Source organism: Bos javanicus, chromosome 16 (genome assembly GCF_032452875.1).
Source record: "Bos javanicus breed banteng chromosome 16, ARS-OSU_banteng_1.0, whole genome shotgun sequence".
In the NCBI taxonomy this organism is placed as follows: Eukaryota; Metazoa; Chordata; class Mammalia; order Artiodactyla; family Bovidae; genus Bos; species Bos javanicus.
In genome coordinates this window covers 65624621-65639352 of record NC_083883.1, presented here as the reverse complement: position 1 = coordinate 65639352, position 14732 = coordinate 65624621, and the positions used below count along the sequence as shown (strand labels likewise).

At 44.5% G+C, this 14732-nt stretch overlaps 1 protein-coding gene across 5 annotated transcripts in view; it reads right to left on the bottom strand.

Moving 5' to 3' along the window:
- RGL1 (ral guanine nucleotide dissociation stimulator like 1) overlaps positions 1-14732 on the bottom strand; it is a 276904-nt gene that overhangs the window by 45250 nt on the left and 216922 nt on the right. For all 5 annotated transcript variants that reach the window (XM_061383454.1, XM_061383455.1, XM_061383459.1 and 2 more), the window contains 2 exons: positions 5398-5582; positions 946-1070 (listed from right to left, as the gene is read on the bottom strand). In XM_061383454.1, coding sequence (XP_061239438.1) covers positions 946-1070; positions 5398-5582 — 310 coding nt within the window. The remainder of the gene's footprint in view (positions 1-945; positions 1071-5397; positions 5583-14732) is intronic.

Genomic DNA, 14732 nt, shown 5'->3' with positions numbered 1-14732 from the left:
CAGTCCAGTATTCTGGCCTGGAGAATTCATAGTCCACGGGGCTGCAAAGAATCCGACACAGCTGAGCAACTTTTACTTTCACTTTTTTCTCTTCCAGGTCTTTGCCTAAAAGTCATAGCCAATGAAGTTTTCCGTAGTTCTCTTACACTACTGGTTTTTGAAACAACAACAAATTTGTTGAACTGATCTGATTCTCATTTGTACAACAACTCAATACAAGATGTGAGAGGGTTTGTGTAAAAGCAAATGTGCCAGGATTGGCTTTATAAAGACCATCTGATTTACTTCTGAGAGTCTATTTGCATGCTAAATAGATGGAAACTCACAGCAGCTTTCTATGCTGCTTCCTCCAAAGTAGTAAGTGTGGAAGAGCTGAAACCACTGTGATCCTTGATAATGGCCCTCTTTTCTTTAACCAGCTAACACTGAGCTATGAAATGTGACTAATGAAACCAAATATGTACAGCTAACAAAAATACTCAGACTTCAAAAGACCAGGAAGCACATGTGGAAATGAGCTGCCAGATAGAGTCGCATGTGGATTCAGGGAATTTATTTTGTCCTAATTTATACTTTGACCCCTTTACAATCCTCCAAATAAACAGTTCAGATCTTGAAATATGTATGAGTCTAAAGGGAGAGAAACACCCATGGAACAGGATAGATTTTGTTTCCCTAGGATTAGAATTCTTCTTTCCCTCTGGGTGTGGAGCGCTGAGTGAAAAGCACCTTCACCCAGAATTGTAAGAAGAGCTGAGGCCTAAATTATTCAGATGATGGATTCAAATCACATCTTCCCTCTGCATTTACTGGCACAGCCTCTCTTGGGGATTTGAAAAGACTTAACTCACATGACCCTACTGCCCTCCCAGGGGCCACCAATCAGTCCTGTCACTGCCCACGTTTTAAGCAGAAGCACGTCAAAGGCACAAAGAGAAGACGTACTGCGTCCATGTAGGTCAGCTGCTCAGCCACGAGATCTTCTGAGAAGCATGTGAACTCCGCAGACCCGCCGCCCTCCAGTTCCTCCTCTTCTTCCAGGCTGAAGGAGATGCTGTTGGGAAACCCATCTGTTCACAGGTGGGGGAAAAAAATAATCAGTAGTTTGGTGCTGCTGTATATGACCTTCTTTATAGAGTCAAAATAGACTTATTTAATTTAGGAAGAAGAGGGCTGACCCTGAGAAAACTTACAGGGAGAGAACAGCAAGCATACTAAATGAGTGAAATGAAGGTCTTCCCTCTCGCGGCTTGTCCCTAGAGGCTTTACTGAGTCCAGAGGCCCCACGTTGTCACTTTGACAAACCACAGGATCTTTAGTCAAGCACAAAGTTGGACAAAGGCTAGGAAAAGCAAAGCGGGGCTACATTCAGGGGTCCCCCTCTCAATTTGGCACCCTCAAATCCCTCTGACCAGCTCAAGCATTAATCCAACTATTTCCTAAACCCCCATTTATGCATTTCTTAATTACTGGGCCAGTAATTATCAGAAGCCTGGAAGGAAAGGGAATGAAGGCAAGCCAGGCTTTGGGGAGTAGAATAAGCCATTCTGGTGTCAGAAATACTGATGAAGTCCTCAGAACTCTCAAGAAGTCCTCAGAATTCTCAGAACTTTAGGAGTAGCTTTCAACTTCTACCTAAAATTAAGTACGTATATCTGTTCTCTATGCTTGCATCTCTATTACTGCTCTGCAAATAGGTTTATCAGTACCATTTTTTCTAGATTTCATGTATATGCATTAATATATGACATTTGCTTCTCTCTTTCTGACTTCACTCTAGGTTCATCCACCTCACTACAACTGACTCAGTTTCGCTCCTTTTTATTGTTGAGTAATGGAATAGAGATGCAGACAGGTGTGTGGACAGAGTGGGGTAAGGAGAGAGTGGGACAGATTGAAAGAGAGGCCCTGACGGATATACGCTACCACATGTAAAATAGCTTGTGGGAAGCTGCAGTCTAACACAGGGAGCTCAGCTCGGGGCTCTGTGAGGACCTAGAGAGGGGTGGGATGGTGGGGGTGGGGGCGGTAGGGAGGCTCCAGAGGGAGGTGTTATATGTACACATATAGCTGATTCATACTGATGTACAGCAGAAATGAACGCAACATTGTAAAGCGATTATCCTCCAATAAAAAATAAAGGATGCATGAAGCAGTAAAATAGCCTTAAACTAAATTCACCTGAGCCTTATTAGACATAAGATCATCAATTACAAATTAATAGGACACAGACTGAAGAAGCGAAAAAAAAAAAAAAAAATCACTACCTAGGACTCCAAAGGAGAAGGAAATGGCAACCCACTCCAGTATTCTTGCCTGGAGAATCCCAGGGACGGGGGAGCCTGGTGGGCTGCCGTCTATGGGGTCGCACAGAGTCGGACACGACTTAGCAGCAGACTGAGCAGCAGGACTCCAAAAGCATAAGCAGTCAGCACATGGAGCAGGGCTGAGGGTCTCTACTGTGAAAGACTATGCAACTGGAAGAAGTTTACCTTGAGCCTCTAGCCTCCCATCCTGAAAACTTTCCCCAATTCCTGGATTGCTTCCCAACCATATTCCCTGTTCTCCTGCCTGGCAGATCTATTCTCATTAGGAAAAGTCTAGTTGCATACACATATCTCAGCAGACGTTTAAATCAGGGTGTTACTACTCCCCCAGGATGTTTACAATGCAAGCCTTTGCAGAATAAAAGACTTTAGACATCTTGGATCAAATTCGGGTGGTCTTTTCTTAGTTTCCTGTGCTTCCCTGGTGGCTCAGATGGTAAAGAATCTGCCTGCAGTGAGGGAGACCCGGGTTCAATCCCTGATTCGGAAGATCCCCTGGAAGAGGGGGTGGCAACCCACTCCAGTACTCTTGCCTGGGAAATCCCATGGACAGAGGAGCCTGGCGGGCTACAGTCCACAGGGTCGCAAAGAGTCAGACACGACTGAGCGACTAACACTTTCACTTAGTTTCCTAGGGGTGAGGGGGTGCTCAGTGGACCCTGCATCACTGCCCCTCTCAGAGCACCACATGGGAAACTGCCAACTTTGATGACAGGTATGGTGAATCAAGCGGTAAAGAGTCTGCCTGCAATGCAGGAGACATGGGTCTGATCCCACAAGTTGAGAAGATCTCCTGAAGAAAGAAATGGCAACCCACTTCAGCACTCTTGCATGGGAAATCCCATGGACAGAGGAGCCTGGCAGGCTATACAGTCCATGGGGTTGCAAAAGAGTCAGACACGACTGAGCGACTAAACAACAAGAGGATTTAACGCTGGCTGCCTCACCCTGGAGTTGAAGGTACCACTGTGAACGAGGCTGGTTAGACAAGGGTCAGGGGCGGGGGGGGGCGGGTAGGCAGGGAAGCAGGAGGGGACCTCTGCCTGCCCCTGAAGGCTGGGATACAAACAGGCATGAGCTAAAGAGAGCTAACACCCCATGATTTCACCACTTTTCCTCCACACAACTCTGGCCCTCTCTCACTGGGTGGAGGAATAAGACATCTGAAATCCCAAAGGTTCAGAATGGGCCTCTCAATCCTCTTGCTAACCAGTGGATACAAATCTATCCTCGCTGCTCGGCAATGCAGAGGCTGGCAAGGATATGTGCTAAGGCGTGATTTTCTCATTCATCCAGCACTCAAAGTGGCCTGTTGCATCCCCTGGATCTACGCTGCTGAGCCTGAAGGTTACATGGTCCTTTCTCTCTGGGGTCTCCTCCACGCTCTCACTGTTTCTGCTTCTGACTCTTTTCCAGGGGTAAGCAGGCAAAAACCTGAGGCAAAATTTTCACTTTTGAAAAACATGGAGGAGAGTCTGTTTGCTTTTTTGCCGGCATGAAATAGGGTAAAATGAAGTATATGGGAACCAAGCTCCTAAAACTCTTTTTCAGTAATGATTCCTGTACTTAATAAACACAGAGAGAGTTCTTGATTAAAAATTCACTCCTGGGATTGCCTAAAAGCCTTTCTAAAGTCAGGCAAACTCGCTCTCCCCTGCCTCCGCCTGCCAAAGGAGCTGGCCTTCCAGTGCCTGTTACAAACAACGAACCACTGGTCCCACCAGTTCCCCAATTAGGCCAGGAGCCAGGGGCAGCCCCCATGGGGAAAGCTGGGCGCTAATGGAGTATCCACCCCTGCACGAAGGCAGGAGGGGAGGTCCTGAGGGGAGCAGAGCCCCTACAGCTGGAGGGGTGCCCCTGGTATTCAAACATTCCCAGCAGATGAAGTCATCTGAGATACAGAGGACTTGGCAGTCAGCTTCCAATGATGCAACGACATTTTCCCCCTCCCTGGTCCCCTGTCCATAAAAAAAAAGTCAACAGGTCCTGTTTGGAATTTTAAGGTTGTTTTCCTTGGCACTGAGGCAGGTTCCCTTATCGGTGTTGAGGAACCGCTTCCTTTCCCTCACTGAGGAAATTAGGTGTCACTTCAGGGAAATGCCTGTCAGAAGCTCCAAGTGGGTCAGCCGCCATGGCAACCATCGCCAGGCAGCCAGTGAGGGGACAAACCGTCACCGCTTGGAAGCCTGTCCTAGCCTCTTTCTGACTTTCTTCAAAGCTTGACGGTTCCAAGCAGCCCAGAACCTGCAGTGGTGGCCTTTGCTCTGTCCTTGAAAATAGGCAGTCAGTTCCTCAGATAGGAAAAAAACAGCCACAGAGACTTCCTTTGGGAGAGTCTATTGGAGATGTGAGATCTGCCTCAGGCAGGCGACAGAGAGCAGGGATATTTCCAGCTGAAGGGGAAACATCTTTTCTGAGCTTCCCAAGCTTTTGTGAGGGCAGGGGCAGGACTGGATTTAATTCCCTGCCTGCTGAATGGGGGTGGTTGTCTGTGACGAGTTTTCATTTGACAGGAGGAGGAACCGATCAGGCAGATAATGAAGAACAAATTCAAGTTGAGCATGCTGTGCAATGACAACGAAAGGCAAAAGATCATCAAGGAGATCGTCCTCTGTATGGTACTAAAAGGAACCCTGGGAAATCACTTCGCCTCCCGGAGTCGCTGTTTCCTCAGCCATAAAATGAGGGAGTCAGACTAGGTGGTCTTGAATATCCCCTTCTCTGTTCTAAAGCTCTATAGTGTTAGCCACTCGGTTGTGTCTGACATTTTGTGACTCCATGGACTTGTAGCCCCACCAGGCTCCTCCGTTCATGGAATTCTCCAGGCAAGAATACTGGAGTGGGTTGCCATTCCCTTCTCCAGAGGGATTCCATTCTCCAGATCTATACAGTCTATAACTGGGACTTCAATAACCTTAAGAATTTTACACGGGCCACCAATCCCTGGTCAGCTTGTCCTGAGGGAAACCAAGGCCTCCAACCCAACAAGTAAAGGAAGAGCATTTCCTCGTCGTGGGAGGTGTGTAGGATCAGGATCTAGCTTCTGCCCTGGAATCAAATGAGTACTCACTGTCAGCTTCTACTTCTTGCTTGTGAAACTGCTCAAGAAGATTCTGTGCTCTTCTCTCTGGGTCAGAGCCTGGCATCATCTGCTTGAGATAATGCAGCAGTTTCTGTAAGCAGGGGAAGCCAGGCGGCTCTCGGAAGTCCTCTGCACACTGGTCAAGCCAGGCCCTCAGGATGGATGCGATAGCGCTGAGAAAGAGAAGCAGAGAATCATTGCACCCCACCGGCTGTGGAGACTCGACACCAGCCCTGGCCTCCAGAGCCCGCCCCGGCTAGGCCCCAGGAAAACGTGGGCCGCTGACCATAGGATAGTTCACCTAAAAGCTTCCACCAGTGTCAGTGAAGTTAAAGCACTTGAAAATAGCCTGACTACCTTTCATTATTTTAAGTGATGGTTGGGGAGCAGGGGAAAAGATAGGCAAGTTTAAAAAAAAAAAAAAAAAACAGGACCATAAATTTGGAAAAACAAATATGGGGCAAAAGAAAAAAAAAAGACATGCAGGAGAATATTGAGTGAGTCCTGAAGCAACTTCAAAGAAATCCTGTGTATACAACAAGATTATGTGTTTCCAATTCTGGATTCACTCAAGTCAGAGACCACAAGATCTACTGTGCTAACATTTTAGGAAATAACTGACTGTCAGTAGGCCAGAAATATGATGAAAGGAAGGCCTCAGGTTTAGGAAAGATAAATGTGTAAATTTAATTTTACAAAGATCACCACGGCTTCGGCAAAGCACCAAAAACGCCCTCACAACATTATCCTTTCGCTTTTAAAATGACCAGAGACAACGTGTTTCAAGCAGGAGAAACAGTGTGAGTAGCAGAGTGAGGTAAAGGACATGGTAAAGGAGAAATACTTGTGAGCAAGGCCATTCATTACGAAGGGGACTTCCTCTGGTGGCTCAGCGGAGTCCACCTAAGGACCACGGCACAAAAAGAGAGTCATCCAGACATATTACTAATTACACGAGATTATTCTCTTTAAAGGGGTTTCCAGGTGGCCAGTGGTAAAGAATCCACCTGCCAACGCAGGAGACGCAGGTTTGATTCCTGGGTCAGGAAGATCCCCTGGAGGAGGAAATGGCAACCACTCCAGTATTCTTGCCTGGGAAATCCCGTGGACAGAGGAACCTGGCGGGCTACAGTCCATGGGGTCGCAAAGAGTCAGACACAATTGATTCAAACAACAATAACATTCTCAACGTAGGTGAAGATAAAATGACCTGGTGACTATGAAATCACTTGTGTGTGCTAAGTCGCTTCAGTCGTGTCCAACTCTTTGTGACCCCATGGACTGTTGCCCACCAGGCTTCTCTGTCCATGGAATTCTCCAGGCAAGAATACTGGAGTGGATTGCCATTCCCTTCTCCAGTAGATCTTCCCAACCCAGGGATCGAACCCTGGTCTCCTGCATCACAGCAGATTCTTTACCATGTGAGCTACAGGGAATTCCCTGAGGTAGGGGTAGGGGTTTTTTCCAAATTCAAAATTATCATCTAATTATACTTCAAATTGCTTGCTTAGTCAACAAACTGTAAAGAAACTAAAAGCCATTATGCTCCATATATATGAAACCACAGGCTGGGCTTTCACAGGTGTGCCTAAATTTCACAAGTCTCAATTTCATAGTAGAGACCTGGATGACGATCAAGGCATAAATGCAACTGAAGACAATTTAATGCGTAACTTTTGGAACTGAAGTACAAACCCAGAAGAAAAATAAATTAGTTCTTTTCACTGCTGTGGAGACCACTGTTTTACTAAAAGGGACATGAAGACTATAATCACATAGTAACAGAAAAAATAAATGGCAGAGAACCATTAAAGTTGGTATTTCAAACATTAGAAATAATTCAATATTTTCTAAATCTTTAGTCCAGATCGAATTAAAAAGAAAAACAAAAGTTTCATTCCCTTGCAAAAAGCTAGAAGAAATTAATCTGGCATCTGGGGCTAATTGAAAGCACAAGTAAAATGAAATTAATGAGCTGTTAGCCAGTGAACCTTCCATGTTTGGTTTACTTGTTATCAATACATTATGTTATGTATGAACGCTGAGTCCCTCCGAATTCATACGCTGAAGCCCTAACTACTCCCCGCCATAAGTGACAGACTTCAATTTTTTTAAGCCCACACACAGCACACGTTATTTCTCCTTTCTTCTCCAAAACCAAATATAAAGAAGAAAATGATGAAGCAGCATTCTAATATTTCATTTTTATAAGGAAGATGACTTTTTCTATGAATAATTTCCCTTCTTTGCTGATAAGCAATGAGCCCAGAGCTGGGGTAGGCACATAGGTGGGGTGACAGCTGGAATCTAGGAAAACCTGATGCTTGTGTCTTTTATACTGACTCTCACAGAACAGTTCTGCACTTGTCAAAAGAAGGGCGATTTAACTGAATTAGTACTACAACTCACTATTCTTTGATATGTCAGTGAGAAAATACTCTTTCAATGATACTGATAAAAACAGATAATCCACATTCACACAATTAGAAACCAAAAACAGCATCCAACCAAGAGACCAGCAACTCAGTGAGCCTCATGACCCCTCAGAGGTCCATAACCTAAAAGCCAGGCAGAAATGCAAAATTTCAGTAAAAGACAGACATTAAAGATATCAATATTTCATTAACTCTTTACCCATCGTAATTGTTAAAGTTACAAGACTGATTACTTATTGAAAAAATATTACTAATGTGTATAAACTAAAACAACAATATCTACTCCCCTTCATCCTAATTCTATCCTATTCTTATGACTTTATGTTAATAGTTTGGAGTATATCCTTCTAGGCTTTTCTATGGATACGTATACATATATTTAAATAGATGAAATATGTATGAACCATGGATTTTTTCCCACAAAATGTATGTGTGTGTGTGTATATATATATACACATATATACACATACATACACACACCTCTCTATCCACTGCCTCCAGCTCTCACTGTTTCTCAGGGTTACACAGTGTCCACTGCATGCACATGCCATAATTAATATAGGTATTCTACTAGTGCACAGGTAGTTAATGTTCAGTTCAGTCGCTCAGTAGTGTCTGACTCTTTGCGACCCCATGGACTGCAGCACACCAGGCCTCCCTGTCCATCACCAACTCATGTCCACTGGTCAGTGATGCCATCCAACCATCTCATCCTCTGTTTTCCCCTTCTCCTCTTGCCTTCAATCTTTCCCAGCATCAGATCTTTTCCAATAAGTCAGTTCTTCGCATCAGGTGGCCAAAGTATTGGAGTTTCAGCTTCAGCATCAGTCCTTCCAATGAATATTCAGGACTGATTTCCTTTAGGATGGACTGGTTGGATCTCCTTGCAGTTCATGGGACTCTCAAGAGTTTTCCCCAAAACCACAGTTCAAAAGCATCAATTCTTTGGCTTTCAGCTTTCTTTATGGTCCAACTCTCACATCCATACATGACTACTGGAAAAACCATAGCTTTGACTAGACGGACTTTTGTCGGCAAAGTAACTTCTAGGTTGTTCATAGTTTTTCTTCCAAGGAGCAAGCATCTTTTAATTTCATGGCTGCAGTCACCATCTGCAGTGATTTTGGAGCCCCAGAAAATAAAGTCTGTCATTATTTCCTTTGTTTCTATATTTGCCATGAAGTGATGGGCCTGGATGCCATGATCTTAGTTTTCTGAATGTTGAGCTGTAAGCCAACTTTTTCACTCTCCTCTTTCACTTACATTAAGAGGCTCTTCAGTTCCTCTTTGCTTTCTGCCATAAGGGTGGTGTCATCTGCATATCTGAGGTTACTGATATTTCTCCTGACAATCTTGATTCCAGCTTGGGCTTCATCCAGCCCAGAATTTCACATGATGTACTCTGCATATAAGTTAAATAAGCAAGGTGACAATATACAGCCTTGATGTACTCCTTTCCCAATTTGGAAGCAATCCATTGTTTCATGTCCAGTTCGAACAGTTGCTTCCTGACCTGCATACAGATTTCTCAGGAGGCAGGTAAGGAGGTCTGGTATTCCTATCTCTTGAAGAATTTTCCACAGTGTGTTGTGATCCACATGTCAAAGTTATTGTTAGGTTCTCACAATTACAACTAAAAAAAGTGCAAAGCCTTGTTTACATGCCTGTGTACTTGTGTATTCCTATAGGGCATATTGTCTAGAACTTACTCCCATGGCAAGTTGTAGCCCCGGAAAGTCTGGGCGAGTTTTCAAGAGGGACCCTAATCCATACTGGACTTGCCTTTAGATGTACATTTCATCCTTCTCGGACGGGTATTTTCTACTAACTCTGGTCGTCTACTCATTTCACCTTTTGTGACAGTACCCTTCCCATAGTTTAGCCCAAGAAGGCTTTGAAAGTTCACTACCAACCCAGATACTGAGTCAGCTAGAAAAAGCATTTTCACACAGATGAGAAATGAAGGCGGAGGAAGAAGAGGAAGACACAGACAGCACAGCACAACACAAGGCAGACCCCTGCCCTCCTATCAGCAGAGCGTTTATCAGCATCCTGGGGAGGCGGGCTTTCTGGACAGGCCTGCACATGAGCCAAAGCTCATAGTACCCTTATGTTCACCAGTCCTGGGAAGAAACGTTCTGTTCTTGACAGACTTAGAAGCAGATAAAATGTGAAACTTTGAAAATTTCAAAAAGGAACGCAACGTCACAATATCATGACAGAGACCACAGGGTTACTGGCCAATGGCTTTTCCTCCTTACTTTTCCTGGCTCCACTCCTAAGATCTAATGTGCATTCTAACCAGAACTGGTTAGTTGTAAAGATGTAGAGAACCTTAATAATAAAGAGAAGACCTGGTTAAAAATCAAAAACTTACAGGAAAGGTGTAACAATTAAGCTAGAGAAGCTACTTGGCTCTGTACACAGAATATGAGATTCAAGAAGAAAAACCTGGTTCCCATCCTCACTGTGCCACCATGAACAATGGGAGCTGGACCCGTCACTTAGCTCCACTGACCCTTACCTGGAGGAGAGACAGTAACACCTGCCATCATCGACCTGACACTGATCGGCTGAGTTTCAAATGACATAATGCCAATACGGATATTGAGATATCTGGAGAGAAACATGACTGTTAGCAGTCATAACACTAATAGCCATAAGTCACAAAAGGCAGGGATTAAGAGAGGTATGGCTCAATGAAAATCAATCAGTGCTCATGGAAAGAACTCAAAAAAGTTGCCACATAAGACAGAAAGTGTGACATGGGATACAAACCATATGTCTACAACACTTGTGGCTCCAGGTTTGCTGAAAGAATCACTGTGAGCAACTACCACACACATGTGCACACACACACCCCTGAGGCATCCTCTCTCACACACACACACACACCCCTGAGGCATCCTCACACACACACACCCCCACACACCCCTGAGGCATCCTCACACACACACACACACCTGAGGCATCCTCACACACACACACACACACACACACACACACACACCCCTGAGGCATCCTCACACACATACACACACACACACACCCCTGAGGCATCCTCACACACACACACACCCCTGAGGCATCCTCACACACACACACACCCCTGAGGCATCCTCCTCAGGACAGACCAATTCAGGAACATAACGCATAACACAATCTAAAACACGGTTCCCCGACCTCTGGGATCTCACGCCTGATGATCTGAGGGGGAGCTGATGTAGTAACAATAGAAGTAGACGGCACAAAAAATGTAACAGGCTTGAATTATACCAAAACCATCCCCCTCCTCCCCGGGTCAGGGAGAAATTGTTTTCCACAAAACTGGTTCCTGGTGCCAAAAAGGTTAGGGACCACTGCTCTACAAGACATGCTTCTTAAATGATCTGTGAAGACTGAAGAGGCAACTTCTGAAGCCAAATGGAAAGACTATGACATGACCTAAACTCAGTAAAGACAAAAGCTAGCACAAGACTTTCTTTTCCAAAGTAGTCTTGGTAGGATACAGAGCAAAGTTCCTCAGGCCCAAGGGAAAGTGTGTGTCTGATTAAGAAGGATGGTGTTGGGGGTGGGAGGGATCCAAATCTGATGGCAGAGCAGACAACCAGGATCGCTTTCTCTCCCTTAGGCATTCTTGGCAAGAAGCAAATCCTTGTAGTATGTGAACTTTTTCCAACCTACAATGGTCTGCAGGGTAGGAAGTCATGCCCAGGCCTGGAGGCAGCTTCTAAGACTTTTACTTCTAATAAAAGTAAAAATTTCCCTTGGGAAAATGAATTCATTAATCCAACTAATATCTGTCGAGTACCCTTTATTTCCATATTCACAAAAACTATTCATGTAATGAATGTCACAATAGGGGAGTCGAGGGCATTTACCTTCAGAGAAGATGAACCTGGTCAGGGCTCCAGGGAGTGTCTTCCTGAGTAAATGATGTTAAAAGACCTTAAGGATAGGGAGGATTAGCAGGGTGAAGGCTCTGGGGTTATAGCATAGGCTATTCCTCAGGCTAAAGGTCCTGAGGAAAATGCAAAACACTTATAAGAGTCATAAGGAAGGTCTGTTTAAAGAACAAGGAAAGGGGAGAAATGGAGCATGATGAGATTTGCTACACTCATTCAATTTCTTAGCCAAATAGAAATCACACTTAATAATATTTGACTGGAAGACACTGGACAAATGTCTTAGGTGAGAGGTGTAAGGCAACAGTACAAAACTTCTAATCACTCTCAGGTACCTTCAGGTATGCAATGCAGAATAAGAAGGCTGACTGAGGTGAGCATTAGGCTGCTATTACGCTCAAACCACAGATTTTTAACGCATATGGGGATTTTAAGGTAAATGCATTAAATCATTTAAAAATCCCACAGGTAATAAAATACTCTAGAATTGGCAAAAAGTTTAATGAAAAAAAAACTTCTAGGCATGAAGTCATTGCTCCCATGATATGAAACTTCCAAGCCAAGAAATAGGATTATTATGACAAAAAAAATAACTGTCCATTTAGAGCTGCTTTCTCTCCCTAGAAATCTATGTGAGATAATAATTTATTGTTACTTAATCATCAGCAGAAAATAAGACATGGAAACATTTTTTAAAAGCAGCAAAACACTCTTCTATTTTAGGATATTCTCCAAGGATTTGATCTTTCCCTAACATAGGTAACAAAAAGGTAAAAAGATCCATGCCGAGGGTGGCCTTTGAAGCAGTGGAGCATGGGACATTGCCAGCCCCTTCGGGTGGGAGCCAATGCACTCTGCCCTCCAGGGAACGAAAGCCAAGTAACCTTGACACTGACCCTGAGCTAGACCCTCCCACCTGGCTCTCCCGGCCACAAAACAGTTTTCTTCTGTTTCCGGGAAGGCTGCCAGTTAGAGTCTGCCTCTGAGACCCCTAGCTAGATGGTTTTCCTGATGACAAAGAACTAAGGAAGGTGCAGAGAGGTTTTGTTCCCCCCCCCCATTTTTGCCTGAAAAAGCACATAAAGGATGGAAAAACATCTGGACTCACCAAGGTAATCTTGCAATGCTTTCTTATACATTTTTCATTGTACATTTTGGTACCAGTAGTGAGTAGGGATTAGAACCCTTGGAGGGAAAGTAAAAGAGAACTTGAGAGAGACTGGGGAAACAAATGTAAACAAAGACAGAGTCAGGGCTAAGCACCGAAGGCAGTACAGGGCAGAGAAGCCGGCGAGGGGCCATGGGGCAGTTAAAGCAGAGAAAAAGCTCCAGGGCAAGGAGGAGGAAGAAAAGGATTGTGACAGGAAGGATACAGAGAGTAAATATGGGTGGGAAAGGGCCAAGAGTAGGAGGATATGAGCTCAAAACCAAGTGTTTACACACCTGTCTTTCCTTCCCAAACTACACGTACAGGCCCTGGCATCTGAAGACAAATCTGCAGAAACTGGAGAGAACTGCTGTGCAGAGACTTACCCCTATGTCACCAAACCTTCCTCAGTAGGTCACTGACTGCACTCCGTTAGACAAAGCGAAGACGTCTCCTAAACACCTATATTTCGTGAGCAGTATAGCCAATACGGCTAAACACATTCTCCAGAAGTCAGACTGACCCACTGGCTGGTTAGACTAACCTAACCTCTTTATGCCTCAGCTTCCTCATCTGTAAAGCAGATGTAATAACAGATCCCTCCTCACAGAGTTGGTGCGAGGCCTATAAGAGATAATACATATGAAGGACTCAGAACAGTCCCTAGGGCAGAGTGAGTGATCAAAACCATGAGCTATTCTTATTATTTTAAAAAAGAAGAATTGCAGTCTGTAAGATCAAGGACTAAAGGCAAAAGGAGCTGCACAGAATCACTGGGTTCTAGCTGAGAAGTCATTTTCTTCAGGGGTGTGAGTTAATGATTCTGACAGTGCTATACACATACACTGGAACTGAATAAGTAAACGGAAAGAGGGTAGAAGCCAGCTTTCTCACTGCTGGAGAGGAAACTTACAAATAAGCCAGGAGAGGGCGCTAGAATGGTCCATGTGGTAAGGATTAGAGCTGAAGACATCAGGAAGAATTCATGTTTAACATCATATATTGATGGTTATACATAAAGATACGTACAGACACATACAGTCACATAATTAATATACACCTGTATTTCCTAGCCATGTCAGCTGAGTGGGCCTAAAGAAATGACACCCCAAGAGCAATGAGCACACCTCAGACCCAGAGCTTGGTTTCTGGTGTCATTCTCCAATAAAAAATAAAACAGGTCTCCTTGACGAAACGGCTGATTCTAAGACTGGGATGGGAAATATACAAGCTGAGTCTAGAACATCTTACAAGATGGGCTCAGACAAACACAATACGAGGGGCGTGTGAAAGTGACACAGGAGTCAAACAGAAGAGCTCCCGATGATCAAAGCTGAAACAACCCGAGCAACAAAATACATAAAGTAGCACTGTGTTGTATCCCACAGTATAAATGAATATCCACAAGTCTATACTGGTGTACCCAAAAGACTGAATAAATAAATAAAGTGAAAGTCACTCAATTCTGTCTGAGTCTATACCGATGTAAACAAAGAGTGAATAAATTAATAAAGCGAAAAGTCACTCAATTGTGCCCAACTCTTTGCAACCCCGTAGACTACGGAGAAGTAGAATTCTCCAGGCAAGAATACTGGAGTGGGTTGCCATGCCCTCCTCCAGGGGATCCTCCCAACCCAGAAATCGAACTCAGGTCTCCCACACTGCAGGCAGATTCTTTACCAGCTGAGCCTCCAGGGAAGCCCAAGAATACTGGAGTAGGTAGCCTATCCCTCCTCCAGGGGATCTTCCCAACCCAGGGATCTAACCCAGGTCTCCTGCATTGCAGGCAGATTCTTTACCAGCTGAGCCACCAGGAAAAGCCCAAGAATACTGGAG